General features: G+C 64.6%; 1 protein-coding gene across 1 annotated transcript; it reads left to right on the top strand.

The window, feature by feature from the left end:
- Positions 1-26494, top strand: TEAD3 (TEA domain transcription factor 3). Its single transcript, XM_082494424.1, has 14 exons — positions 1-147; positions 13116-13369; positions 16627-16691; positions 18734-18796; positions 18929-18991; positions 22505-22516; positions 22837-22974; positions 23732-23775; positions 23890-23951; positions 24311-24444; positions 24563-24736; positions 24914-25054; positions 25293-25445; positions 26350-26494. Exons 2-14 carry the CDS (start codon positions 13234-13236, stop codon positions 26461-26463), a joined length of 1299 nt encoding a protein of 432 aa, XP_082350550.1. The 5' UTR covers positions 1-147; positions 13116-13233; the 3' UTR covers positions 26464-26494.
- The last annotated feature ends 129 nt before the right edge of the window (positions 26495-26623 follow it).

Consider the following 26623-nt stretch of genomic DNA (forward strand, 5'->3'; position numbering starts at 1 on the left):
TGGCTCCGTGCGCGGAACCCGGGAGCCCGCCGCGCTCCCCGCATTCCTGCCGCCCTCCCCGGCCCGGTCCCGGTCCCGGTCCGGCTCCGGTCCGGTCCCGGTCCCGGCACCCGCGGCCGGCCCCAACCCCTCCGGAGCACGGAGCAGGTAAGCGCCCGCCGGGAAGAGCCTCCCAACCCCCCCCTTCCTCCTCCTCCTCCTCCTCCTTCTCCTCCTCCTCCTCCTCCGGCGCCTCCTTCCTCCCGGCCCGCAGCGCTCCGGCTGCACCGACCCCCGACGGCGGCTATAGCCCTCGCCGCCCCCCCCGCCCCCAAAAGTGCTTCCCCCGATGGGGTGGCTGCGGGGCACAGCCGACTTGTCCCCAAGGTGTCCCCAATCCCCCCCCTCCCCTCCCCCCGCCGCCTCCGTCGGGTCCCCAGCCGCCCGCCCCGTCGGGGCTGCCCCCCCCCCCCCCCGTTGTGGGTCTCCCCCCCCCGTTGCGGCGCATCCCCGGGGTGCGGGGCGGGCGCGGGCTATAGGGTTACAAAGGGGCCTTGTGTACGGTATAGCCCATACGTCGGGAGCGCGGAGGGCGCGGGTGCCAGGCCTTATAGAAAGCCATAAACCGCCCCGTCGGGCGGCTGGTCCCGGCCAACACCCCCCCCCCAACACCTCGGGAAACAGCGGGGGGGTGGTGTGTGTGTTTGGGGGTCGCGGGTGGGGCATAGGGGGGGGGTCACACGCATTGTCACGTTACACGTGTGTCACACGCATGTAGGGGATGACCATACGCTGACTGTATGCTAAACACTTTGTGCCTCGTCATAGGGGCGCATCGCTAACGAGGCAGCAATTAGATGTATAATTTTCAGCAGTGTGTCATCTTTATTATTATTATTATTATTTTATTTTTACACCCTCCTTGGGGTTGGGGTGGTTGTTGTTCTTTTTTTCCCCCCTAACCCCCTTGGAAGGAAAATAAGGCCAAGCTCTCGCAGTGCCGCCCGCCTCCGCCCCCCGAAACCGCTCAGGCCCTCTGCAACGCGCTTGGCCTGTGCCGGCTGGGAAAAAAAAACTCCGTATTTTGGGGAGAAATCAGCTGGAAATGGTACCGGAGGCTGTTCTGGGGCGGTGGGCACTCTGCAGTCACCCATCGCTGTTGGGTGGTTGGCGTGGGGTGGTAGGGGAAAAGGCAAGGGCGGAGATTTTTAGGGGTTTTTGGTGCTTTGCAGGGAGCCAGGGCAAGCCGAGCCGGGCGGCCGTCCCACCGGCGAAGCGATAATCTCCGGTGTCAGGCGCGCCGGGGTATTTTGGGCTTCGGCGTCCTCTCTCCCCTCCTATCGCTTTACCCCGCGCGGGTACGTGCGTGCCGTGAGTCAGGGCTTTGGCACTGCCCCGCCACCCCGGGGGGCCCTGCCAGTGGGGCTGCCATCCCCCCTTAACCTGGGGTTTGGGGTGCTCGCGATGATGGGTGGAGAATTGGGGGTCTGCCTGGCTGGTGACTCCCCCCACGCCCCCACCGGCCCTGGAGCCTCCGTGGCCCCAAAGTCCTTCCTCGTACCCAGCTTTTGAGTTGGGCCGTTTCCCCCGGGGATGGGAGGAAGAGGGTCCCCAAATCGGACGGGGGGGTGAGGGCTCGCCAAGGTCACCCAACGGCGAAGCCGTGGGAGGAATAGGTGCAGGGTGGTGGGGCTGGGACCCTGCTGGCGGGGCAGGTGACAGTCACCGGGGAGCTGCCCGAGCGGCGTTCCCGGCACTTCCCCACCGGAGAGGACGGGCACGAGTGTCCCGTTGGGAGAAGGTGCTGGATTTGGCCCTGTTTGGGTTCGTAGGGCTGGCGTTCCCATCGGATAGGGCTGCGGGTGGGTGCGGAGCGAGCAGCCGCCCCCCTCCCAGCCGGGTGACACTGGGGGGGGACGTTCCCGTCCCCAGGGGACCTCAGGCACCCAGCTCCCTCCCCGGGGCGGGCGCGTGGCTGGCACCGCACTGGCTTTTCTAACAAAAATAACCCTTCGAAAGCGGCGGGCTCCGCGGCGAGCTCCAGCTGCCTGGTGTAAGCGGCACCCGGGTATTTCGAGGACCCTTGTCCGGACCGGGGCAACTGCAGCATCGGGGCTCAGCTCGGAGCAGGGGGATGCTTCAACCGGGACATTTTGGGGGACAAAGGGGTGCAGAGATGAACCCTCCAGCAGCCGTCCCACCTCTAACATCCCCCTCCTGCGAAGCAAAACCCCCTCCAGCCTCCACGTCCGTCGATGAGAGGGACTCGCATCCATTTCCCACGACATACGGTTGCTATTTATCACGATACCAGAAAGAGCATCTCCTTTTAATTGCCATTTAATCCCCGTCTTGCCACCGCCGAGCGGGTCGGGAGGTGAGTCCCGGTGGCCCCGGCGCTGTGCCAAAGGACGGAGCCTTTTCCCAGCGGTGTGCGAGCAGGTCACGGCTCTGGGGAGGTGGGGGTGGCAGTGATAATCAGCTATAATTAATGTATTAAAAAGCAAGTGACCACGCAGCTCCCGTCAAACACGCACCGAGCACGAGGCCGGCAGCGGGTGAGCTCGGCGGCGGGAGCGGCGCGGGGCACACAGTGGCTGGAAAGGGGGGAAAAATGGGCAACTTTGGGCTGTTTGCAGGGAACGAGTGTGTTTTCCTGCCTCAGTACCTCTTCTCCCATCCGTGGGAGCGGAGGATGGAGGGAAAGAGGGGAAAAGAGGCTGCAAAGCCCTAACCGAGGGTGCTGCCGGGATTTGTGTGGCAAGAGCCATCCCGGGGCTTTTTCTGGGTTTGGGATCCCTCTGTCCGTCAACGGGCGGGATGGATGCTCTCCAAAAAACATCCAATCTCTAGGAGATTATTAAATCCACGGCGGCAATTGCAAGGGGCTGGCGGGGCTGCCGCGGCGTTTGCCCCACCTCGGGCGCTGCCGGTTGGATGGGATATAACCAAATAACTTTGATTTTTGGGAGCTCCCATCCCCAGGGAGTTTGCCGGGCTGTGGTCTGAGCTTCTCAGCCGTGCATCCGAGGAGTTCTTTGGGGTCGGTGCCCGGGCCGGCAGCGTGCCGGGGGGGCCGCGGCGGGCGAGCCCAGGGCACCTGCGTGTTGCGGTCGGGGCAGGCACCTGAAGCGCGTGGGCGTTTGCTATTGCCACCGTCACGTGGCGGCTTATGAAATGTTTTTTTGGAGGGAGGGAGGGAGGGAAGGAGGGAGGGAAGGTAATGATGGGGTGAGCCGGCGGGGCCGTGCCCCGCGCCAGCCTGCAGCGGGCACGCGGCTGGAGTTCCCCCCACCCCCTCCAGCGATAACACACGGCCGGATCCTGCTGCGGGTCCGGACACGCCGCCACAACTCCCGGTGCTTTGGTTTTCCCCGCCTGTGGAATGGGGAGCGAGGGGCCCCGGTAAAACCTCCTCGCGGTGCCGGACGGCCGCTCGCCTGCCCATGGCGGGGAGCTGGTGGGGACGAGGGGGGGGTCACACCGTGCTGGGTGCTGTTTTGGGGTCGTCGTGCAGCTCGTTGTAGGGTTTCATGAGGCTGAGCCCTTCGGAGGTGACAGGCCATGAACCCCCTGGTCCCGTCCTCGAGGGTGGCAGCTGGTGGCCCAGGTGGGGGACAGCGTTTGCGTAGGGCTCTACATTGGCACAGCCGACGGGGTACTGCTGGCAAAGGGTCCAGAGGAACACGAGTGTCCGATGGCACGAAGCACGTCCCATCCCGCTGGTGCAAATCCCGCCGGAGCGTGTCCCCTCACCTGGTCCCGAATGGATGCACGGCTCCGATGTCCCCAGCATCCCCCGTTACGTGCCACGAGACAGCAGCAACACCGAAACCCACCGTGCACATCGCCGTCGCCTTCCAGCTGAGTGTGTCACGAGATGTGCCGGGTCTCAGCTGGCTAAAGCCCATCCGGAGCTCATCCTCAGCCGTCTTCTTACGATCCAGAGGCACAGAAGGTGACCTCAGCGCACTTCAGGGCTGCGCTTCACCCTGTGAGAAGTAACCCCGGGAAGTGCTTGCTCGCAGGTGGCTCGCGAGACGCAAGCGATGGAGGAGGCTGGTTTATCCCCTTCTGGCCGGGGGGATCGGTACGGATGTGGAGCGTGTGTTGGCAGAGCTCCCCCGGCCGCAGGGGGTGGCCGGGGATGGGACGGCAGAGCTGGAGCTAATTTTAGGAGGTGGGCAGAGCCTCGAGAGAAGCAGCCGGCTGGAGGGATGTGCCGTGCCACGGTGCCCACGAGCATCGAGAGCGAGCGCCGGGGGTCCCTGGGTCTGAAGATGCTGCCGTGGGTCGAGGAGGTGCCCCGGCACCGTACGCCTGGCGTTCCACCGCGGGGGGAAAAGCAACGCCACCGCTGATGTCCCACCTACTGGAGGGGCGACGGCTCCGGGGACACACGCAGGGGCAATGCCCGGACTCCCGGTTTGCGTTACCCGGGACGCAGTTGAGCCCCGCGCCTCTCCGTGCCTCAGTTTCCCCGCAGCCGTCTGGCCGGCGCTCGCCCCCGGCGGGGTGCGGTGGAGGCAGGAGGGCTGGCCGGGCTCGGGGCTCCTCGCCTGGGAGCGCCAAGCCTTATTATTTCCCCACGACTGTCTCCTCCTCGCTCCTCGTAAAATTAGATCCAGCTGTTCACAATAGCCGCTAACTTCTCTCCGGAAGATGTTCAAAGTTTACAGACGCGGAGCGGCGCGGCGTGCGTGGAGGATGGGCTGCCGTTCCCATGCCAGCTCCGAGCCGCCCGCCCTTCCCCCAGAGGCAGCCAGCTCCTGCCTTCCCCCCCAAAGCTTAGGCAATTCGGGTTTAGGAAAAAGCCCGCCCGCCCGCAGGCACGCGAGCCCCCGACCCAAGCGAACGTCGGGTTTCTATTAACGGGAAGATCTGGGGCGCTTCGCAGGCCAGGAGCAAAGGTCTGCTGCAATATCCCCTTTTCTCCCTGCCCGGCTTCTTGCCCGCCTGCTCGGTGGATGAGATGGGCAGGGGGCTCGTTTGGGGCTCGCTTGGGGTTCGCCGGCACCTCTGCTCGTCTATGGCATGAGTTGGGGCTCCGGCTATGGCATGGACCGGCCGCTGTGCCCCGCTCGCCGCTTCATCACGGAGCAGAGGGTCGGGGTCCGTCCCCGGTGTTCGGACACCGGCGTGCCAGGCAGGGGGTTAGCGTGCGGCGCTCTCTCGGGCCATCCTTCTTGCTGGAGCTCCTTCTTTTACCAAGAATACCGCCTTGGTGTATTTTTAGCAGCTTGCCTCCCCGAGGATTCCAGAGCAATTTTTCAATCTGCGGAGCGGGAGTTCGCTGTGCCCGTTTCCAGCTCTGGGCTCGGGCAGCGGCGAGAGGCGCCGGGAGAAGGCGATGCTCTGCCACGGGCACCCGGCGCGCTGCTGGTGTGCACCAGGGTTTGCTCGCCGGGCCGGTCCGGGGTGATGCCGCACAGTAAAATGGTGTTAAACTAAAATAGCCTTTTCTGGGAATAAATCGCTGATGCGGTTTGTGCGGGGCAGCGCGTAGCCGCTAATACAGCTCCGGCGTTAATTGCAGGACCTCAGCTTGGCGGCTGCCCCCAGCTTCATGAACTCATCGCGGGAGGGCAGGGAAGCGTGCCGCCTGGCAGGGGTGACAGCGGCCAAGTGACATTGCCGTGTCACATTTTGCCCTGGCCCCTTGGCAGCCAGGGACATCTCGGTGGCTCAGCCGGGACGGTAATGCCTGACAGTCCGTCCGTCCGTCCGTCCCCCCGCCACCGCCTTGTGTCTCGGGTGGCTGGATGGGGGGGGGGGGGGATCAGCTCTTGCACCCCCCCTCACCCCGCTGGGTTTCTCCTGCCGGTGGCTCAGCCGGCAGCGCGGCGGTGCTGGCCACAGGCTGCGGCGGGTGCTGCGGTACGGGCAGCGGGCGCAGCTGCTCCCCGGGCAGGGTTGGGTTTCGCGGGGGTGGGTGTGAAATGCATTGCAGCCTTCCTCCTCCTCCTCCTCCTCCTCCTCCTCCTCCTCCTCCTCCTCCTCCTCCTCCTCGCCTAGCCGCCAGCGTCCCCCCGGAAGATGTTATCCCTGGCCCTGCTGCAATGGTATAAAATGGGATCAGCAGCACCCGAAACTCCTCCGTGGAGGCATTTCTCCTCCCGGCGGTGGGTCGGAGGGTCGGTGGGGTATCGGGGACACCCGGTTCTGGGCTCCCCCCGGGGCTTCCCTGACCCCAGACCCCCTTGGTTTCCCCTTGGGACGAGCGGTGCTGGGAGTCCCCGGGGACACGGTGGCCACCCTGAGCTCATTTACAGGGGATGCTCAGCGGGAGACATCCCGGGATGGGCTTATTTTGGCGCGGGAGCAAAGCGAATTCAGTGGTTCCCAGTGGGTGCCATGCCTGGTGCTGGCTGTGCCACGGGTCACTGCCACTGGGGGTGTCACAGGACAGCCGTGGCGGTGCCCCGTCCCTGGCAGGTGACTCTCACCCTGTTGTTTCCATCCAGCTCGTTTCATAACGCAGAGAGCAATTAATGCTGCAAAAGCTTTCTATTTATGCGCTGCTGGGTGAAACGCCCCGGCCCGGCTGGGCAGGGCGGCCGTAATTGGGCCAGGGAGGGAAGCCGGGTTATGGTGTCCGTCTGTCCCCTACCCTCAGGTCTTAAGCCCGGAGGCTTGAGCAAAACCGGCTCAGGTCCTCCAGCAGCCGAAACCCAGCTCTGCCGGGGCCGGAGGAAGAGGAGGAGATGGAGGGCTTGGTTTGCCCGCCCGCGGTTCTGCCGTTAGGAGGGAGCATCTCGGGCTGTGCCCCGGGCTTTGCCTGATCCCACTCCCTTCTCCCTGCCCCAATTTTTTTTTTTTTTCGGGGCAAATCGCTCGAGTTTCCCCCTTGTTCACCCACAACCCTTCGGGACGAGGGGTCTGAGCATCCTTCAGCTTTGCGCCGCTGAGTGAGGACCAGGAGCATCGCTGCCGGGTTGGGGGGGGTCGGGGCTTCGCTGGGAGCTGGGGGACCCTTTGGGCGCTGGGGTCCGGCTGGAGTTGGGGGGGGACGGGACAGACACGTGCCCGGGGTGGCCCTGGCAGCGCCGTGGACCCCGGTGGGATGCTGCCACGTGGCCTCCTGCGGTTTCCCCGCTCCGATTGCTTCCTGAGCCGCCCGCCAAGCCGGAAGGGACAGGAAGCGATAGAAGGGAGGAAATTAGTCGGGCTGTCTCATGGGGAGCCGGCCTGGCGCACGGGGGGCTCTGCCACCGCCTCGCTCCCCAGCCCGTCCCGGGGGTCCCTTCGGGGAGAAGGTGGCGGCGGGTGGTCCCCGGCAGGGAGGCGCAGACCTGGGTGGGAGGGAGCGGGGCGGCCGCCCTTCTTCCCTTCCCGAGCGCGGGGAATCCCTCACCGCAGCCCGAGAGCTGTTTGGAAGAGGAGCGGGATGTAAACAAACCTCCTTCCACCGCCCTCCCCGCCGAGCTGGGTCGCGCTCGGCCGCCGCCGCCCGCCTCCGTGCGTGCCGGTTGTCCCCGGGACGGTGGCGTGCCAAGGGGGACGGTGTCCTTTGCGGGATCGGGGCAGGGTCTGGGGCAGGATGTGGGGCAGGATGTTCCCGGAGGGTCCCTGGGCGAGCTGCCAGGGATGCTGGGCTCCCTGCAACAAGCGCTTGGCTACCGCGAGAAAAGAGCTGTAGGGTCGTGCTGGGCTGAGCCGAAAAGGTCCGGGCTCTGTGCACGGTGCTGGGGTTGGCAAGCGGATGGGGGCAGCATCTCCCCTGGTGCGTCGTGGCCATACTGGGGTCCCCTCGGGATGCCCCAAGGATTTCGGGTGCGCTTCGAAGGGCTCTGCGGAGCCGGTGGCCGTGTCCACGGTGCGGGCGGCGTTTCTCCCGGCCCCGTGCCCAGCCGTGTTACGGGGTGGGCAGAGGCGGCAGTGGGGACACCGTCCTTCCCTGCCCGAAACGAGGAGCACGTTAACGAAGGCCTCTGCCTGCCTACAAATTCCTGCCTGCTGTCAGACCCCCAACCACGCTCTTGCTGAGCCCCGATGTGTCGGGGGGGAGGGGGGCACAGCGAGGAGCTGGGGTGCCCGGGAGCCTTGGCTTTGGGGTTTGCTCATTTGGGGTCTTGCAGCACCCGCTGCGTGATGGAGCAGCCCCTCTCGGTGTCCCTGCCGGGGATTTGTCCCCACAGTGGGGTCAGGGTGGCTTCCCCCAGCGGGGGGGGCTGCACGCTCAGCACCAGGCAGGATGGGGGCTCCTTTCCCCCATGGCCCCCCGGGGGGTGGGTACCACCGGTCACGCTGATGGGGAGGGGGTGATGGTGGCCTCACACGTCCCCCCACCGGGGCCGGCGCAGGTGGCGGCGCTTTGCCTGTGCCGGTGCGGGGCTGAGCACCGCGCTGCGCCGCGCCTGCCCGGGCTTGTCGGTGAACTTTTATCCTTTTGCCGTGGGGTCCGGGTGCAGGGGGAGAGGGAGGAGGGCTGGATCGCCCCGAGCCCCCCGCACGGGAAGGCGGGATGGAGCTGGGGTTCAGTGGGAAACCCCCCCCTCCCCCCCCTTCCAGCCAAACTTTGCGGGGTCTGCTGGCACCTCCACTGTCCCCAACACCAGGGAGGATTGTCCCCAGCATGATGGGGGACTCTCCCGTGGGGTCCTGGTGTTGCCCCGCTGTGGGTTGGGGGAGCCCCAGGGGTAAGGAGGGGACCTTGGGGCTGCTCCGTCCCACACCTTGACCCCCCCCTTCCCCCCGGACGGTGTCAGCTGGGGACACGCAGTGCTGCAGCGGATGCCGGTGGCCATCCCCGCATCCCGGGCGGTTCGGGGCAACGCTGTGGCGATAGCCACCTTCCCCCAGTTTGCAAAGGGCGAGAGAGCAGCAGCCCCGGGGACTGCGCCCAGGGAGGGGTGACACCGCCGCTGGCCGTGGGACCAGCCGGGAGGGCAGGGGTGGCCGGGGGCCAGCACGGAGTGCGTCAAGAGGGATGTGTCCCTGTGCTGTGACAGTGGCCAAGGCCAAGGTGGCGTGGCAGGGCGCTCGGCCGGGCGGTGGGGCATCGGCCCCCCCCCGCGCTGCTTTGGGCAGATCCCGGTTCTTTGCTGTGCGCCCCGGTGCAGCCGGGACAGGGCTTTGGGGAGGGGTGGGGGGTGGGGGCTGCCGGGGCTGTGCCTTGTGGTGTATGGGATGGGGCAACGCTTTTGGAGCTGAGCGCGCTGGGGAGGAGGAACGCAGCGTTCCCCCCAGCTCGGTGGCATGGGACGGGGATGGGGAGAGTGCTGCCCCGCTCCTGGGGGCTTTGCAGGGGCGACGGGTACCTCTGCCCACATGGCGGCCCCACAGCCCTCAGCTCCGAGCGGTGATGTCCCCGTGCTCCCAGCCCCGGGTGCTCTCCCCCACGCCACCCCACCCCCCCGACCCCGATCCCTATCGTGGCTGGTCGTGCTGGTGCCGGCAGCACCCCGCTCCTGACCTCGACACCCGTGCCCGGCCGCAGCGGGGTGCCCACCGCGCTGCTCCCGCCACAGCCGCTGCCTCCAAAATAATTTCCTTCCCCCCGCCCAGCAGAAAACACCCGTCTCCTGAGCACCCCTCCCTCTTTGCAACCCTCTTCTTTGCTTTTATAGGGTTTAAAAAGGCTTCTCTGTGCTTTTTTCCAGCCCCAACCAGCTCTCGCCGACTGGGCAGCTGCCCGCAGCGCTGCTGCCCGCACAAGCCCCGGGTCTCCCTTGTGTCCCCCCCCTGTGCGTGGTGCCGGGGCTGAGCTTTGTTATCCCATGGGAATGCCGTCCCCATCTCCTGGCACAGCCTTGGCCCCCGTGGGGACATAAGGGCTGTCCCTGCCCGCTGCGGGCACCCATCCTGCACCCGCCGGGTCACCTCGCAAGGGGGCAGCCCCCCCGCCCCCGCTTCCAGCACCCTTGGGATGATATGTGGCACCCCAAAAAGGCAGGGGGGAGAGGGGCGAGTGAGCTGGGTGGGGGGGCTCCCTCCTGGCGTGGGTGCCAGCGAGCATCCCTGCTCATGGGGGGTGAGCATCCCTGGGGGTTGTGAGCATCCCTGGGAGGGGGGAAGCATCCCCAAGGGGGGCGAGAATCCCTGGGGGGGCGTGAGTATCCCCATGCAGGCGAGCATCCCCAGGCAGGGTGAGCATCCCTGGGGGGCCGTGAGCGTCCCCACCGCGGATCGGTGGTCCTGGGGTCCCCAAGCTCCGCAGAGGTGCCTGCACCGAGGAAGGGGGCTTCTCCCCCTTGGTCCCCGGGGTGCAGCCGGGAAGGCAGGACCCGGTGACATGTTTTCCGGCAGGTCCGGTCCCCTCCCTGCCCGCAGCAGGTCTGGCCGGCGGTCCCTCCGCAGGCCGTCCAGCCGTGCCGGTTTCCTAATTGCTCCTGTCGTTGGTGTTGTGTAAGGGCTGGGTGTCAGGGCTGGGTGTCAGGGCTGGGTGGAGCGCGGCGCTCGGCCGTGCCTTGCGTCAGCGCGGTGCCTTGCACCCTCCCTCCAGGAAATCCAGTGTCTCTGCCTGGCCAAAAGCAGGTTCGGTGGAGGAGGAGGAGGAGCTGCTTCCTCGCACCTTGGCTGGGGCCCCGCCATCACCCTCCTTCCTCTCCCGGCTTCCCCAAAAAGGCTGGGCTGGGGTTTTCCTGCTGGGGACGCAGTGGGGTGGGAAGGGGCTTGGGGTGTCGCGGGGGGCTGGGGAGCTCCTGGGATGCAGGGTATGCGGGCACCGGTCACGCTGCTCCTTCCAGGATCCTGCCTGCAGTGCCGCCAGCCCTATAGACTCACTCTCAGCCCTATAGCTTCGTCCTTGGCCCTATAGCTTCGTCCTTGGCCCTATAGTTTCGTCCTTGGCCCTATAGTTTCGTCCTTGGCCCCAAAAGCACCCGTCAGCTGGGGAGGGCAGGGGGTCTTGTGGGTCCCTGCAAAGCCACCCCCTGGCACCAGCTTTTGGGGCTTTCCCCTCTCGGGGTGAGCTGCTGGCAGCCCCATGGTGCTGTGGGGTCCCAGGCTGGCGCAGGGCTGCAGCGTCCCAGGCCGCTGGGGGGTCTGCTGCCGTGCAGCTGGGGGGGTCTTGGGCTGCTGTGGGGTCCCAGGCCCACTGTGGGCTCTGGGGTCACTGCGGGACTGGGGGGGTTTGGGGGCTGCGGGGTCTCAGGCTGCTGTGGTGCAGCTGGGAGGTCTCTGGTTCCCCTATGCCTGGGGGGTCCTGGGCTGTCTGGGGGGGTCTTGGGCTGCCACGGTGCAGCCGGGGCTCAGCACCCGGCCGAGGCAGCCGCACATCCCATTGTAGGCGCCGCATTGGGACGGAGCCCATCTGCGCTCGCTGGGCTGCGGGGGAGGGGCAGGGAGAGCGGGACGTGTCCCACTGGGGCCATCCCCACGTGCTACCCTCGCCGTCCCTGCGCTGTGCCTCGTCCCCCCATCCCCAGCACCCCACTTGGTTTGGACAAGGCATCCCTCCCGGGGGCTGCCCCACAGCACCCCGGCAGCAGGCACAGCCGGGATGCTGTGGAACTCGGGATGCCACGGGGCTTGGGATGCCATGGGACTCTTGGGGACATGGGACATGGGGTGCTACGGGACTCAGGGTGCCATGGGACTTGGGATGCCATGGGACTCCTGGGGACATGGGGTGCTATGGGACTTGGGGTGCCATGGGACTTGGGGGGAGGTGGGACTTGGGGTGCCACAGGACTTGGGATGCTGTGGGACTCCTGGGGATGCGGGACTTGGGGTGCCATGGGACTTGGGGTGCCGTGGGACTCGGGGGAATGTGGGACTCGGGGTGCCATGGGACTTGGGATGCCATGGGACTCCTGGGGATGTGGGACTTGGGGTGCCACGGGACTTGGGGGGAGGTGGGACTTGGGGTGCCACGGGACTTGGGATGCTGTGGGACTCCTGGGGACATGGGACTTGGATTGCCATGGGGCTCTGGGGGAAGTGGGATTTGGGGTGCCACAGGACTTGGGATGCCATGGGACTCCTGGGGATGTGGGACTCGGGGTGCCATGGGACTCGGGGTACCGTGGGACTCTGGGGGATGTGGGACTCGGGGTGCCATGGGACTCGGGGTGCCGTGGGCCCGTCCGGCACCGCTGCCGCCATCCCTCCCTTGGCCGGCTGGCTCGATCCTACAATCCAGTTCTCCTTATTTGGCCACAGTGCTCGGCAAGAGGGGGAGCGGCGGGCGAGGGGGGGGGGGGGATGGCGGGCAGGGGCGGGCGGGGGGGGACCGGAGGGGCTGACATCACATCACGGCAAGGGAGAGAGAGATGGGGAGGGACGGGGAGTGTAGGGGGGGGAAGTTTCTTTTTTTATAAAAGGGAAAAAAAAAAAAAAAAGAAAGAAAAAAAAAAAAAAAAAAGGCCTCGCAGTGCGCTTGAGCCAGCGGACTGCTGCAGTTCCTTTAAAAGGAGATGTCTGCGCCGGAGACCTTTGTACACTCCCAGCCCGTCCGGGAAGCGTGGCGGCACAGGAGACACCTCTCCGCTCCCACCGCCGCCAGCTGCCGCCAAACATGTTATTGCAAAACACTGTGCCGAGAGCCGGGCAAAGGGAGGAGGAGGAGGAGGAGGAGAAGAAGGAGGAGAAGGGGTGAAGGCTCCCCGGCATCACCCCGCCGGCCGGGGAGCACCCAGGGCCCCGGCCGAGCATCCTCCGGGCTGGGGGGGCCTCTCCCGGTGCCAGGGGTAGGGCTGCCGGAGGGCTCCGGCCACCTGGTTCCCATTAGCCGGGTCTGGCTTCGGAGCTGCCCAGCGTCTCCCTTGAAATTCCGGCTCTGCCTTTGCCAGGCATGGCGGAGCGGGGATTTTTGGGATTTCGGAGCCGGCTTGCCCAAGGAGGCAGCCAGGCAGCAGAGGGTGCTGGTGTGGGGTCGGGGCTCACGGGCTGGTGGCACCTCGTCCCGCGGTGTCACCCGTGTGCTCCTCGTACGGATAACGCAGCATCTGAGCTGATTCCTTCCCAAACTTTATTTGGGTGGACCCTGGGTGGTCACCTGTGGCTTGGATTTGGGGGTACTCGCGGAAATCACAGCTCTGCCCCTAAGGAAACCCCGTTTGTGTCTCTGGTGCCCCACACCGGGATGCTGCTCCCAGCCCCCGGGTGCGAGTAGGGACAGGGCCAGACAGATTGTCACTGCAGCCCCATAGCCCCAGCGAGGGTCTAACGGGTGTCCCCCCGTGTCCCGGCAGGTTGTCGCGTGTCCGTGGGGGCTCGGGGTCGGAGCCCAGAGCAGCCAGCACCATAGCGTCCAACAGCTGGAACGCCAGCGGCAGCCCCGGGGAGGGGCGGGAAGATGGCCAGGACGGCATGGACAAGAGTCTGGACAATGATGCCGAGGGCGTGTGGAGTCCGGACATCGAGCAGAGCTTCCAGGAGGCGCTGGCGATCTACCCCCCCTGCGGCCGGCGGAAAATCATCCTCTCGGATGAAGGCAAGATGTACGGTGAGTGATGGGGGCGAGGACGGAGGTGGCGGCGGGGCACCACGCCGCCGGCCAGGACGGGGTGGCCGGGGGTGAAGCAAAACCTCCTGCCCCAAACTCCTGTTGGGGCATCGCCCTCGAGCACCGCCCGACCCCGAGAGCAGCCTCCCTGGGTGCATCCCAGAGCCGGACCGGGGAGGTGGCAGTGACCCACGTCCCCTCCCTCTGCGCTGGCTCTCCCTCCCGCTCCCTCCCTCTCTCGGCCCTGCCGGACCGACTGGTTTGGTGAAGCCGTCGGGCAGGGAGCGGGTGCGGGTAGGGAGTGGGTGCGGGAGCACGGGGCCAGCACCAGCCCTCCCGCTCCCTTGCGCCTCCGCATCGCTCCCCAGAACTTCCCCAACTGGACCCAGCGGTGGGGAGCACCCAGTGGGGTGAGGGCCATCCTCCCACCCCGAGCCACCAGCACCCGGCTTGGATTTCGGTGACTTTGTCGGTAGCAGCAGGGCTGGTTGGCCCCACTGGTGCAATGAGTTTGGGGGCGGTCTCAGCCTAGTTCCTGGTGCCTCCCAAAACACCTCTGTCTTGGTGGCTCTCTGCAACGGGGAGGAAGAGGATGAGGATGGACAATGCAGGCAGGGGGGTGATGGTGGCACAGGATGCATGGTGCCACCAAAGAGTGGCGGAAGGTGCCTCGGTGACCCCATCCCCTACCAGGGTAGGGATGGTCCCTCCTCCCCTCCACTTCCCGTGATGTCACCCCCAGGGCCGGTGACCTCAGAGCTGGGGACGGGTTGCCACGTTCCCGTCACCCCACGGTGACGAAGGGACCGAGGCCGGTGCCTCCATCCCCAGTCTCCAAAATACACCCGCCCGGGATGCTGTCATCACCGGCAATGGCTCACCCGCCTCCGGCGCAGAGGGTCAGAGGGGCCAAGGCTTTGTGGCGACCACTGTGCCACCGTCCCCGTCCCCACGCTGGCTCCCCGTACCACCCCACTTGCCGGAGCCCCCAACCCGGGGCGTCAGGGCTGGCAGCCATGGTGGTGGTGGGGGGTGTAGCTCAGGGCTTCCCAAGCGGGTGCATTTTTTGGATTTCTCCAGGAATAGCTGAAGTGCCGCCGGGAGCCTGGCCCTGCGCGCAGCACGCCCGAGCCCCGACCGGTTTTTCCAGCCTTTCGGAGACATCTGGCAGCTGCTTAAAGAGGCAGCGGCCCCCGCCACCCGCCTTTCATCTCCCCCCACCCTCCCCACCACCTCCCCACGGGGACCCCCGGGACCTCCAGCCGGTGGTGCCGAGTTTACCGGGACCCCCAGAGCCACCAGTGGCACAGGCGATGCCGACATCTGACATAGAGGTGTACCAGCACCGCTGCTCTCCACACCCCTCCCCCCTTTTTTGGGGGTCCCACGGGATGCCCATGGCTGCACCAGCCCGTGCCCCACTGATGCCAGTGGCATGGGGGCGGCGAAGCAGGTGGGAGCCCGGAGGGGGGGCCGGGATGGGGCACGCTGGCTGGCCCCCGCTCTCCCTCGCTGCCCGCCGGGTTATTTTTAACCCAGCCCGTCCAACTGGTTCACGTGGTGGTGTCAGGGGAGAGGAATTTGGGGAATGTGGTAATTTGGACGAGGACGTGCCCTCTCGGAGGGAATGGCACACGGTCCCGGTCCCGGGTGAATCACGGTGGGGGGGGGACAGGGACAGGGACAGGGACGGGGCACGTGGACGGCTGCGGGGAGGCTGCGAGGGTGCAGCCCGAGGCGGTGACGGGGTCGGTGTGCGAGGCAGGATGGGTGCAGGAGATGCTCAGTGCCGGGGCTGGCACCTCCCCACCGGGGTGCACGAAGACACCCACGTTTATTTCCCGTATTTATTTCCCATATTTGTTATTTCCCACCGGCTGGGTATGGGGAGGGAGAGGACGGGACTCGGGAGCGGGGGTGTGCAAAGGGGGATGCTGCGGTGCTCGGTGCAGCCGTGGCCCCAAACTGGGGCTCAGCACCGGCGTCCCCTCTGCCCGCCCCCCTTGGCAGCACCCCGTTGTGGGCATCATCTCACCTGGGCTTCAAGGACACCCTTGGGGACCTGGCCCTCGTTAGGCGCTAACGAGGCTGAGGAGCTGATGTGGGCTGGGGGTGGCAGGAGGGAGGGGAACAGCTCTTGCTGCTTTGGGGTGGCACTGGGGTGCCGTGTTGGCCATGCAAGGGGCGTCCCCAATTTTGGGACCCACGGTAGCCCCAGCCACCCCTCCACCAGCTCCTGCCCGGCGCTGGCACCCCAAGACACAGCCATCCCCATGTGGCACCTGGCCCTGTCTGTCCCCAAGTGTCCCCCCCCCTCCTCCAGGAGCGCCCAGTTGCTCCAGGGCTGGGAGGGGGCCGCCAGGGTGGAAGGAAGGGGGGGGATGATATATATATTTTTTTTTTTTACAGTGATTTTTTAAAAAAAAAAAAAAAAAGCCGAAACCCGCTCCAAGGGCATTTCGACAAGTTCCAACCGCGACCATCTGGTCCATTAAAATAAATCTGGCGTGCCTGGCCGCCCCCGTGCGCGGGGGGCGCGGTGGTGGCGAGGGGGGGGGGGGGAACGGGGAAAGAGGGGGGGGGCCGGGGCCAGGGCCGGGAGAAGAAAGCTCCCAGCTGCTCTGACGTTTGAACGTAGATTGGCCACAGCTGGCCCCGAAAATGTGGCGCAAAAGCAACTTCTGCTTCAAATTAGAGCCGGGACGTTAGGAAATACTGGTGGAAAGGCCAGCACGGCTGCAGGGGGGAAGCGGGGTGCCGGGGGGGGGGTGGGGGGACACATGACACACCAGGACCCCCGTGGGAAGGGCGAGTTGATTGGTTCCCCTGGGGGTGCTCCAGTTAGGATGGTTTTTTTTGGGGGGGTATCCGTGGTTGCCCATGTTTGGGGACACCGCTATGGTGGGGCTGTCACCCCCCCCCCCCGAGACCCCCGTGTCTGGGGGCTGCCAAACCCAGTGGGTAGGGGCCACGAGGTGGTCCCACTGGCCTGGCAGGGGAGCTGGCCACCCTGATGTCCCCTCGGGCCACCCCAATGTCCCCTCGGGCCACCCCGATGTCCCCTCGGGCTGGACAGCCATCGTGGCAGCGCCATCTCCCGGCAGTGCCTCCCTCATTAAGGACCAGCCTCATTAAGGACCGGCTTCGTCAAGGACCAGCATCATCAGGGTGGTGGCCGGAGGGGGCCTTTGGGGGCTGTTGTCCCCGGTCCCCCCCCCCCCGTTTCCCCGGCGCTGACCCCTTGGCTCTGCCGGCAGGTCGGAACGAACTGATAGCCCGGTACATCAAACTGCGGACGGGGAAGACACGGACGAGGAAGCAGGTGAGGCCGTCGCTCTGCTTTTTCTCATGGGAGGGCTCGGGGGGGGGGGGTGGAAGGGGGGGGCCAAGCAAGCCCATGGGGGGAATGGGTGTCCGGCTGCGTCGCCCGTCCTCTGTGTCCCCTCCTGGAGCCACCGTCGCTGCCAGCGGGACCCTCGTCCTCTGCCAGGAGCTTCGTCTGCGAGCACAAACGCCCTCGGGCTGCTCTGTCCCAGCCTGAGCTGGGGTTGCCCTGAAATTCGGGGTGCGGGGGCAGGCAGCACCCAGCTGCCCCCCCCCTCCCGCCTGGCTGGGGTCACCCCGCGGGTGGCAGGAGCCCCATGGAAGCTCCGTCCGAGCGGCGTGTGTGTCGTGCGTGCATCGCTTTGCTGCACCGCCTGCATCCGGAGACCGTTCCCGCCTCTGCCCCTCGCCGGGTTTCATGCTGCGTGTGCCGGAGGCCACGCTGAAGGCACCCCCAAAGCCGCCGGGCTGAGAGCAAAGCGTCCCCATCCCGGCCGGGGGACGGGCTGTGCGGGTCTGTGGCGCTGATCCGGGGGGGGATGACGAAGGTACCGCAGAGCCCTCGCCATGACCGCGCTGCCCTGCAAGGTTGGATGCTGGGGCGGGCAGCGCGGGCAGCACGGGCAGCAGTGCCGGCAGGGCACAGCATGCAGTGGTCCTCCTTTGCCTGCACAGCGTGTGGGCAGGGTCGCATCCATGCCAGCTGCGAGCCCTCGCGGCACCCTCGTGCCGGACACCAAACCTGTCCCAGGACCGGACTGCCACCACCCTCGATGGGACGTGTGTGTTTGTCACACGTCCGGTGGCTCTTCCCTCCCCTCTGTGGTAGCCCCCAGCCAGGAGCCATGCCACGGAACTGGTGGCCCAGGATACTGGGGAGCGGGCACGTCTCCCACCGCAGGGGGACAGATGCGTTTGGGGCATGGGGCACTTGTGTTGGGACTGTCCCATGCCACGAGTCCCCGCAAGAGAGGGACACTGGTCCCCAGGCACTGAGGGTGACACATCCCTCCAGGACAGATGCTGGAGGGAGAGGGACAAGGGTCCAGGCACTGTCCCTGTGTTCAGACACTGTCCCTGTGTTCAGACCAGCACTTTATTTCTGGCTTAAAGCCTTAACTGGACCCCCTGGACCCCCCCTGCATGGGGGGGAAGGATGCGGCGCTGGGCGAAAGCGATGCTCCGAGGACACTCGGGAAAGGCACAGGGGAAAGTGGCATCGTCCCCTCTGTGCAGTTGCGTCCTGGACAGTCTGGGGTCCCTTCTCGGACAGCCTGGCGCCGGTGGGTGAAGGATCTCAGCGAAATCAGCCCCGGTGCCCGGTGGGTGCAGGGACCCCCACCCTGTGTGGGGCTCGGGGCGGGCACCCCAACCACACTGCGCCTTTCCTACCTGTACGTCCGCCCCTTTTCTTTGGATCCTGCTCTTAGAGGGGTCTGGACACACACACACACACAAAAAAAAAAAGACCCCCTCTTCTCACCTTTCCCACCTGCAATACCAGCAGGAGCCCCGGGGCAATGAGCCGGTCCCTCCTGCACCTCCCTCGGGACCAGCAGTCCCGCTGCAGCCCCGCCTGGGGTAACCCAGGGGCACCCCAAACCTGCCGGGCCGTGTCCCGTGTGCGAGCAGTAGCTCACTGCGCTCGCAGGGGCTGGGGGGGGGTCTGTCCGTCTGTCCGGGAAGCCCCAAGAGAGGTTAAACACAGACCCCCCCCCAACCGCAGCAGCTTCACCTGGAGGAGCTTCACCCCAACCCAGGGCTGGGGAGGGGGGTGGGGGGCACAAACCAGCATCAATCAGCGCAGCGCCGGGGTGTCCTGTCCCCCCGCCCCCCCCAAATTTTCCTCCCTCCAGCTCGCAGCGGGCACAGGACCCTCCGCATCTCCGGCAGCATCACCCTGGCAGCCCCCCAGCCTGGGCGTTCCCCCTCTTTTCCGCGCTCCCTTCCCCCGGGGGGGAACAACATCCCACCCTGCGAGGGGGAACGTATCTTCACGCTCTCTGTGTTTTCCTTTCCGAACGGCGTGGCGGGCGCTAGGTGTCCAGCCACATACAGGTTCTAGCTCGGAAGAAGGTGCGGGAGTACCAGGTTGGCATCAAGGTACGTTGGCGCCCTTGCCCAGGTGTCCGCGGCGGTGTCTCTGTGAGCATGGGCAGCCCCTCTTCCTTCCTCCTCCTTTCCTCTGGTTGACGGCTCTGCTGTTCCCCCTCTCCTTCTGCTCTCTCTCTGCAGGTCTCTAGCCACTTGCAGGTTCTTGCCCGACGGAAATCTCGTGAGATTCAGTCCAAGCTGAAGGTACGCGTCCCGTCCCCACTCCCCCCTCCCCCCCCCCCCCCCCCGGCCCCAGCCCTGGCCCTGCCTGGCCTCCCACCCCCCCTCCCCGCTCGCTGACGACTAACGCACTCGGCTCTGCGGTGTGCCGCTTGCTTTCTGTTATACCTCTCTTTTTTGGTGGTTTTATTTTTCTTCCCCCTCCCTCGGCTCCTGGGACCTGATGGTTTTTAGTGGCATCCTTGTGGGATGCCCAGAGAGAAGTACAAGGGGGTGTCCAGCTCGAAGGCTCAGTGGGGACACCAGAGCCCTTCCCTCTCCCCCCTGGAGGGTGAATTTGGGGTGCAAAATCCCCTTCTCTAGCCTAGGCAAGGACCTCACCGTGGGCAAACGGGGGTTTAAACCCTCCTCCGGTGATGCTCGAGGGCTGCCCCCTCTTTTGGGCTTAATAGCCCAAAATGTCCCAGGAGGGGAAGGACCCCCCCAGAGCAGCCAGCAAGGCAAAGTGAGGTTCAAGCAGAGAGCGCAAAGGTCCCCACAACCCCCCAGCTGAGACCTGGCCCCGCTCGTGACGGGTGCCAGGGTGATGTGGACAGAAGCGGGGGGGGGGTCCCAGGGGTCCCTGCAGGCTGCCAGCCCGGCAGCACGTGATGCACCAGGGACCGAGGATGGCCCAGGTGACACCTCGGAGATGTGGGTGGCAGCGGGTCCAGATAGGGCCAGGCTGCTGGGGGGGGGGAGGGGGAGGATGGACAGACACACAGCAGTCCCGGGAAGGGGGCACGGTGGTGCCAGGGCAGCCCGTGGTTCCAGGGGCCAAGGGAGCCGAGCGAGGAAAAACTGGATCATCCTCTCTTCTCTGATTGGCTTTTCTTTCCTTCCTTCCTCCTAACTGGAGCCCGACTAACCCTTCCGTAACCGTTCCCGCCGAGCTTCGTGGCGGTGGTGGGGAGGGTGATGATGGGGGGATGGTACGGGCATCGCCGAAGGACCGAGCCCTGCTCGGGTTGGACCCCCACGGTGCAAGGTGGGGGACAGAGCGGTCCCCACTGCACCACCGGCCGTTGGGGACAGCCGGCTGCTGGCTGGGCTGCGCAGCCCGGGATGCTCCTGGGTTCATCCCTGGACCGTCACACCGGGGAGCATCTCCTTGGGCAGGATCCGGGGGGGGGACCCTGCTGCCTTGCTGAGGGTGTGGGAACCCAGAAAACTTTCCAGCCCTCCGCCAGGCAGCAAGACCACGTGGTCCCAAAAGCATCACCAGCTCCCCGTCGTGTCCCCCCCCGGGTGCTGTGGCCAAACCTCCAACACTGAGGTTGGCAGCAGGGGCCACCGTCAGAGCCGGTGCTTGAATTTTGGTTCCCAAAGCTTTAAGGAGCTCCGGCTCACACTGCCTGGGAGCCCACCAAGCTGTGCCCCCCAAAGCCCCTCAGCAGGGACCCCAGTGCCCCATGAGCAGGGTGCCAGGAGGGTGCCTATGCCCTGGCGGGTTTGCTGGGAGAAGCCACGAGAGGGCACCCAAAACTATTTTGGGAGATTCCTCTGGGCTTGTACATCAAATTCAACACGGGCAAGCGTAGGGTGCTGCACCTGGGGAGGAGTAACCCCCTGCACCAGTACAGGTCGGGGGCTGACCTGCTGGAGAGCAGCTCTGTGGGAAGGGACCTGGGAGTCCTGGTGGCCAACAGGATGCCCACGAGCCAGCAATGTGCCCTGGTGGCCAAGAAGGCCAATGGCATCCTGGGGGGCATCAAGCAGAGTGTGGCCAGCAGGTGGAGGGAGGTCATCCCCCCCTCTGCTCTGCCCCGGGGAGGCCACATCTGGAGCGCTGTGTCCAGTTTGGGGCTCCCCGGGTCAGGAAGGACAGGGAACTGCTGGGGAGGGTCCAGCAAAGGGCTACGGAGATGCTGAGGGGACCGGAGCATCTCTCTTACGAGGAGAGGCTGAGGGAATTGGGGCTGTTCAGTCTGGAGAAGAGAAGACTGAGGGGGGATCTTATCAACGCTTATCAGTCCTTCGAGGGCGGGTGCCGGGGGTGGGAACGGTCTGTGTTCAGTGGTGCCCAGTGACAGGACAGGAGGGAACGGGCACAAACGTGACCATAAGAAGTTCCATCTCAACCTGAGGAGGGACTTCTCTCCTGTGCGGGCGGCAGAGCACTGGCACAGCTGCCCAGAGAGGGGGGGCGTCTCCCCCTCTGGAGCCATTCCAAACCCGCCTGGAGGTGTCCTGTGCCACTGCTGGAGGTGCCCCTGCTCTGGCGGGGGGTGGCACTGGGGGAGCTCCGGAGGGCCCTTCCAGCCCTCACCAGTCTGGGGTGCTGTGATTCTGTAATAAAAATAAAATAAAGTAGAATAGTATGGAACGGAATGGAACGGAATGGAACAGAACAGAATAGAATAGAATAGAATAGAATAGAATAGAATAGAATAGAATAGAATAGAATAGAATAGGACTTCCTTGCCACACAGCGCAGGGCACGGGGGAGTCAGCAACAGCAGTGACGCCGGGGGGTCTGTGGATGGAGGCTGGCATCCCTGGATGTGCTCTCCGTCCCTGGATGTGCTCTCCGTCCCCGGCCACGCTGCCTGCAGGAATCCGGCAGGGAACAGCCAAGGCCGAGACCCCCCTGAGCGATACCCTGTGGATGCAAACCATCCTTTCCCGGCCATACTGGGAGGCAAATCCTGGCGCAGGCAGCCCTCTGCCCTCGCCCAGCGCTTAGTCCTGTTGAATGGAAACTCCCTTCCGTGAGCAATAGATATATATTTTTAAGCTGCAGTCACGTGCGAGTCCGGGCTGCCCGGCGTGCGGCTGCGTGCCCACGCTCCTGCCCTGCCCCAGGTGAAAATTAACGAAGCGATTGATCCCTGAGGAAGGTTCCGAGGGAAAACAGAGGGTGGGACCAGCACGCACGTGTCCTGGCGATGCGGCTGGAGGAGCCGTGAGACCTCGGAGCTCCCCTCCCCCCCCCTCCACTCCTGCCCAGGGGTGCTGCGACCTCCAGAACAAAAGGGAAAAGGGAAAAAAATAAAAAGATTGGTCACCTATATAAATACACACATGGCATAGGGGGGTTGTGCCCAGGCTCTTCCTTATGGTGCCTATAGGGGAGTTTGTCCGACATCCCAGGGAGCCGGGTGCCCTTTGCCGGGCAGGAGCCAGGCTGCTCTTCCTCTCCCTGCCCTGGTTGCAAGCGTTGCGGGATGCTGAGGAGGTTGTAAAGGATATTAAAGGCTATAAAGGATATTAAAAAGGCAACAAAGGCACAGGCCTGGCGCTCCGCAGCGAACCCCTAAAATAGCGGGGGGCTTTGGCATCCCGTTCCTGGTGGGATTAAGCCCGGGCATCGGTGCCCACCGTGTGCATCCCCCGGTGACCATCCGGGTCGAGGGGTTCGCTCCCCAAATCAGGCTGCGGTGATGAGCCGGGGTGGGGGATACACAGCTCGGGGGGGGTTGGGGGGGGTGTGTGCACATGGCTCCCACGATGCTCTAACCTTTTTTTTTTTTTTTCCCTCCTTTCTTTTGCGGACAGGCCATGAACTTGGTAAGTTGAGTGTGAGTTTCTGATGCCTTTCACCCCTTTCCCACACCCGTTGTGTCCCTGGGGGAGCGGGGACACTTTCCAGACCCAGCAGCTCCTACCCAGGGGACATTTGCCAGCTTAAAGCGTTAATTAACATGGGTGCATTTGGGGAGGGGGGGGATGGGGGGGGCATCCACTTGCCCTGGTCCCTTGGCCGGGCTGCAAAACCTGGCAAAACCTGCCGGGCACACTCAGACTGGGTGTGTGTGTGTGGGGGGGTGTGTGTGTGTGTGTGTTTGTGTGTCATTCTGCCAACATAACCTCCGTCCGTCCCCCCCCAGGACCAGGTCTCGAAGGATAAGGCTCTGCAGAGCATGGCTTCCATGTCCTCCGCGCAGATCGTGTCCGCCAGCGTCCTGCAGAACAAGCTCAGCCCCCCCCCTCCTCTTCCTCAGGCCGTCTTCTCTGCTGCCCCCAGGGTGAGGACAGCTCTGCGCCCCCCGTATAGAATAATCATAGAACCACAGAATCGCTGAGGTTGGAAGGGACCTTTAAGATCATCAAGTCCAACCATTACCCTCCCCTGACACAACCACTGCTAAACCACGGCCCCAAGTACCACCTTTACCCTTTTTTTGAACACCTCCAGGGATGGCGAATCCATCCCCTCCCTGGGCAGCCTCTGCCAATGTTTAATAATCCTTTCGGTGAAAAAAATCTTCCTAATATCCAATCTAAACCTCTCCTGACAAAACTTGAACCCATTTCCTCTCGTCCTGTCACTTGTCACCGGGCAGAAGAGGTCAGCCCCCCCCTCTCTGCACCCTCCTCTCAGGGAGTTGTAGGGAGTGATAAGGTCTCTCCTCAGCCTCCTCTTCTCCAGGCTGAACATCCCCAGTTCCATCAGTCGTTCCTCATAAGATTTGTCCTCCTGACCCCTCACCAGCTTTGTAGCCCTTCTCTGGACGCGCTCCAACACCTCAAAGTCCTTCTTGCAGTGAGAGGGGACACCCCGGGGTGGGGTTGGGGGTCGGGGTGGGGACAATACGGATCCCCCCATGCACGAGCTGCGCAGGGGACGGGGGTGTTTGACTGTCCCCTGGTCGTGGTGGCAATGGAAGGGGGGGGGCTTTGGGGGCTGCCTGTGGTTTGCAGGTGGGGAGAGGAATTTGGTGAAGGGGGGGGGGGGGGGTGGGATCAGAAGCCGCTGACTCTTCCTGGTGCTGTTTTCCCCAGTTTTGGAGTGGGCCTATCCCAGGACAGCCTGGACCCTCTCAGGAGTAAGTACAAGACACCCCCACACCCCCCCTCGCTGTGCTGGGCATGGGACCCCCTTGGCAAGGGGCCGGGACAACCCGGGCTTCGTTAACCTAACGATGCTCTTTGTTTTCCAGCATTAAACCGTTTGCACAACCAGCTTACCCCATCCAGCCACCCATGCCTCCATCACTAGCCAGTAAGTGCCATCCTTGCCCCCTCGCAGGGGACCCTGTCCCATGCCACCCTCCCACCCGCAAGTGCCACCCACCTGCTGTCCCCTCCCCGGCCCTGCCGGGGGAGAAATCTGCGTTTAAACCCAGCCAAAATCCCCACGGTGAGCAGGATCCCGTTGTTCCTGGCTATGTCCCATCCCCCCATCCCTTTCCACCCCGGAGCGTGACCGGCACATCCCATGTCTTGGCCACCCCATGGGAAACCTCCCCCCGTGCTGGGAGATACGGGAGGGTGGGGGGATGCGGTGAGGACAGCAGCGCTGTGGCGGTGCAGGGGGGGGGGAGGGGGTCGCCCCGGCTCACGGTTGCCCCCCTTGCCCAGGTTACGAGCCCTTGGCTCCGCTCCCGCCAGCCGCCTCGGCCGTGCCCGTCTGGCAGGACCGCACCATCGCCTCCGCCAAACTCCGGCTCCTCGAGTACTCCGCCTTCATGGAGGTGCCGCGGGACGCCGAAACGGTAACGGTCCCCACCGTGTCCCCACCACCCCGGGTGGGACGGTGCCCATCCTTCTGCTTGGTGGCGTCTCGCTTTCATCTGACCTCTCGTTTTAATTTCCCCGTCCCGGTCCTTACAGTACAGCAAACACCTCTTCGTGCACATCGGCCAGACGAACCCCTCGTACAGCGATCCGCTGCTGGAGGCCGTGGACATCCGCCAGATCTACGACAAGTTCCCCGAGAAGAAAGGTGGCCTCAAGGAGCTCTATGAGCGTGGGCCCCAGAACTCTTTCTTCCTCGTCAAATTTTGGGTACGATGCTGGGAGAGGGGTGGGTTGTCCTTCGGCCACGGGCTCTTCGCGGGTTGGGGACCTCTCCGGCGGAGCGGGAGCACCCTGAGCAGCTCCATAAGGCGGTGTCCCCCGTCCCCATCGAGAAAATGGGGTGTGATGGCACCTAATGGGACCCTCTCGCTCTCCTCTCTCCAGGCGGATCTGAACAGCACAATCCAGGACGGGCCGGGGACCTTCTATGGTGTCAGCAGCCAGTATAGCAGCGCAGAGAACATGACCATCACGGTCTCCACCAAGGTGTGCTCCTTTGGGAAGCAGGTCGTGGAGAAGGTGGAGGTGAGTCCCACGCCCCGCTGCGTTGGGAAGGGGTGGGAATTGGATGTGCTGTGGGTCTCGGGATGGAGAAAGCCCCAGGGCTGGGTGTAGGACACGTTGGGTGCATGCCTGTCCCATGGGCGGAGCGGAGAGGACATCTCCACCGTGTCCCAGTTGGCCACCACCGCACTTCGTACCTGTGTCGGCCATGGTGTTTTGGCTCCCGTGGGGCGGCCGCTCACCCCGCTGTCCCCCGCAGACGGAGTACGCGCGGCTGGAGAACGGCCGGTTCGTCTACCGCATCCACCGGTCCCCCATGTGCGAGTACATGATCAACTTCATCCACAAACTCAAGCACCTCCCGGAGAAGTACATGATGAACAGCGTCCTGGAGAATTTCACCATCCTGCAGGTACCTCCCTGCCTTTTCCAGGCAGCGTATCCCACCGGGAGCCCGGTGCCCACGCTTGCATTGACCCTACCGTCCCTGCTGCGCGCTGCCCGGTCCCGGGGCACCCGGCCTCGGTAGTGTCTCAGCCCATGGAGCCCCTCCCCCTCCCCCCCCAAAAAAATAGGTAGTAGATTTTTGGTGGTGCAAATAAAGTGGCTGTGCCGGAACCCATGCAACACCCCCAAAAATTGGGAAGCATATTTTTGGTGGTACAAATAAAGTGGCTGTGCCTGAGCCCGTGCAACACCCCACCCCCACCCCCTCCCACCCCCAATAACGGGTAGCAAATTTTTCATGGTGCAATTAAATTGGCTGTGCCTGAGCCCGTGATACCCCCTGAATTACAGGGGGCAAATCTCGGTGGTGCAAATAAAGTGGCTGTTCCTGAGCCTGTGCAATCCCCCCAAATAACAGGTAGCAAATTTTTGATGGTGCAATTAAATTGGCTGTGCCTGAGTCCATGCAGCCCCTCAAAAATTGGGTAGCGAATTTTTGGTGGCGCGATTAAAGCGTCTGTGCCTGAGCCGGTGCAGCCCCCTGAATTACAGGGACCAAATCTTGATGGTGCAAATAAAGTGGCTGTCCCTAAACCTGTGCAACCCTCCTACCTCCCTGTCCTCCCCCCGCCCCGAAAAATGGGTAGCAAACTTTTGGTGGTGCAAAGTGCCTGTACCTGCACCCATCCCCCCTTCCTGAAAAAAAAAAAAAAAAAAAAGAAAAAAAAAAGAAAAAGGGGGGGTGGTGTAGAAAATTTTTCATGGTGCGATTAAAAGGTCGGCAATTTCAATGTCTGTGCCTGAGCCCCATGATGCAACCCCCTCAAATCTCAGCCCCCTCCTCACGCGCCCCCTCTGCTCTGCCGCAGGTTGTTACGAACAGGGATACCCAGGAAACCTTGCTCTGCATAGCCTTCGTTTTCGAGGTCTCCACCAGCGAGCACGGCGCCCAGCACCACGTCTACAAGTTGGTCAAGGACTAGGGGCCCTCGGGGACAGGGGGGGCACGAGGGATGCGCAGGAGAGGGAGGGGGAACCATGCAGAAAAGCCACCCGTGCCCGTTGCCTCGTGAGAAGTCATTTGAAGAGAGGAGGAGGAGGAGGAGGAGGAAGAGGAGGAGGAGGAGGTGGAGGAGGAAGAAG

Source organism: Vanellus vanellus (genome assembly GCF_965231255.1).
Source record: "Vanellus vanellus genome assembly, chromosome: 23".
Lineage (NCBI taxonomy): Eukaryota > Metazoa > Chordata > Aves > Charadriiformes > Charadriidae > Vanellus > Vanellus vanellus.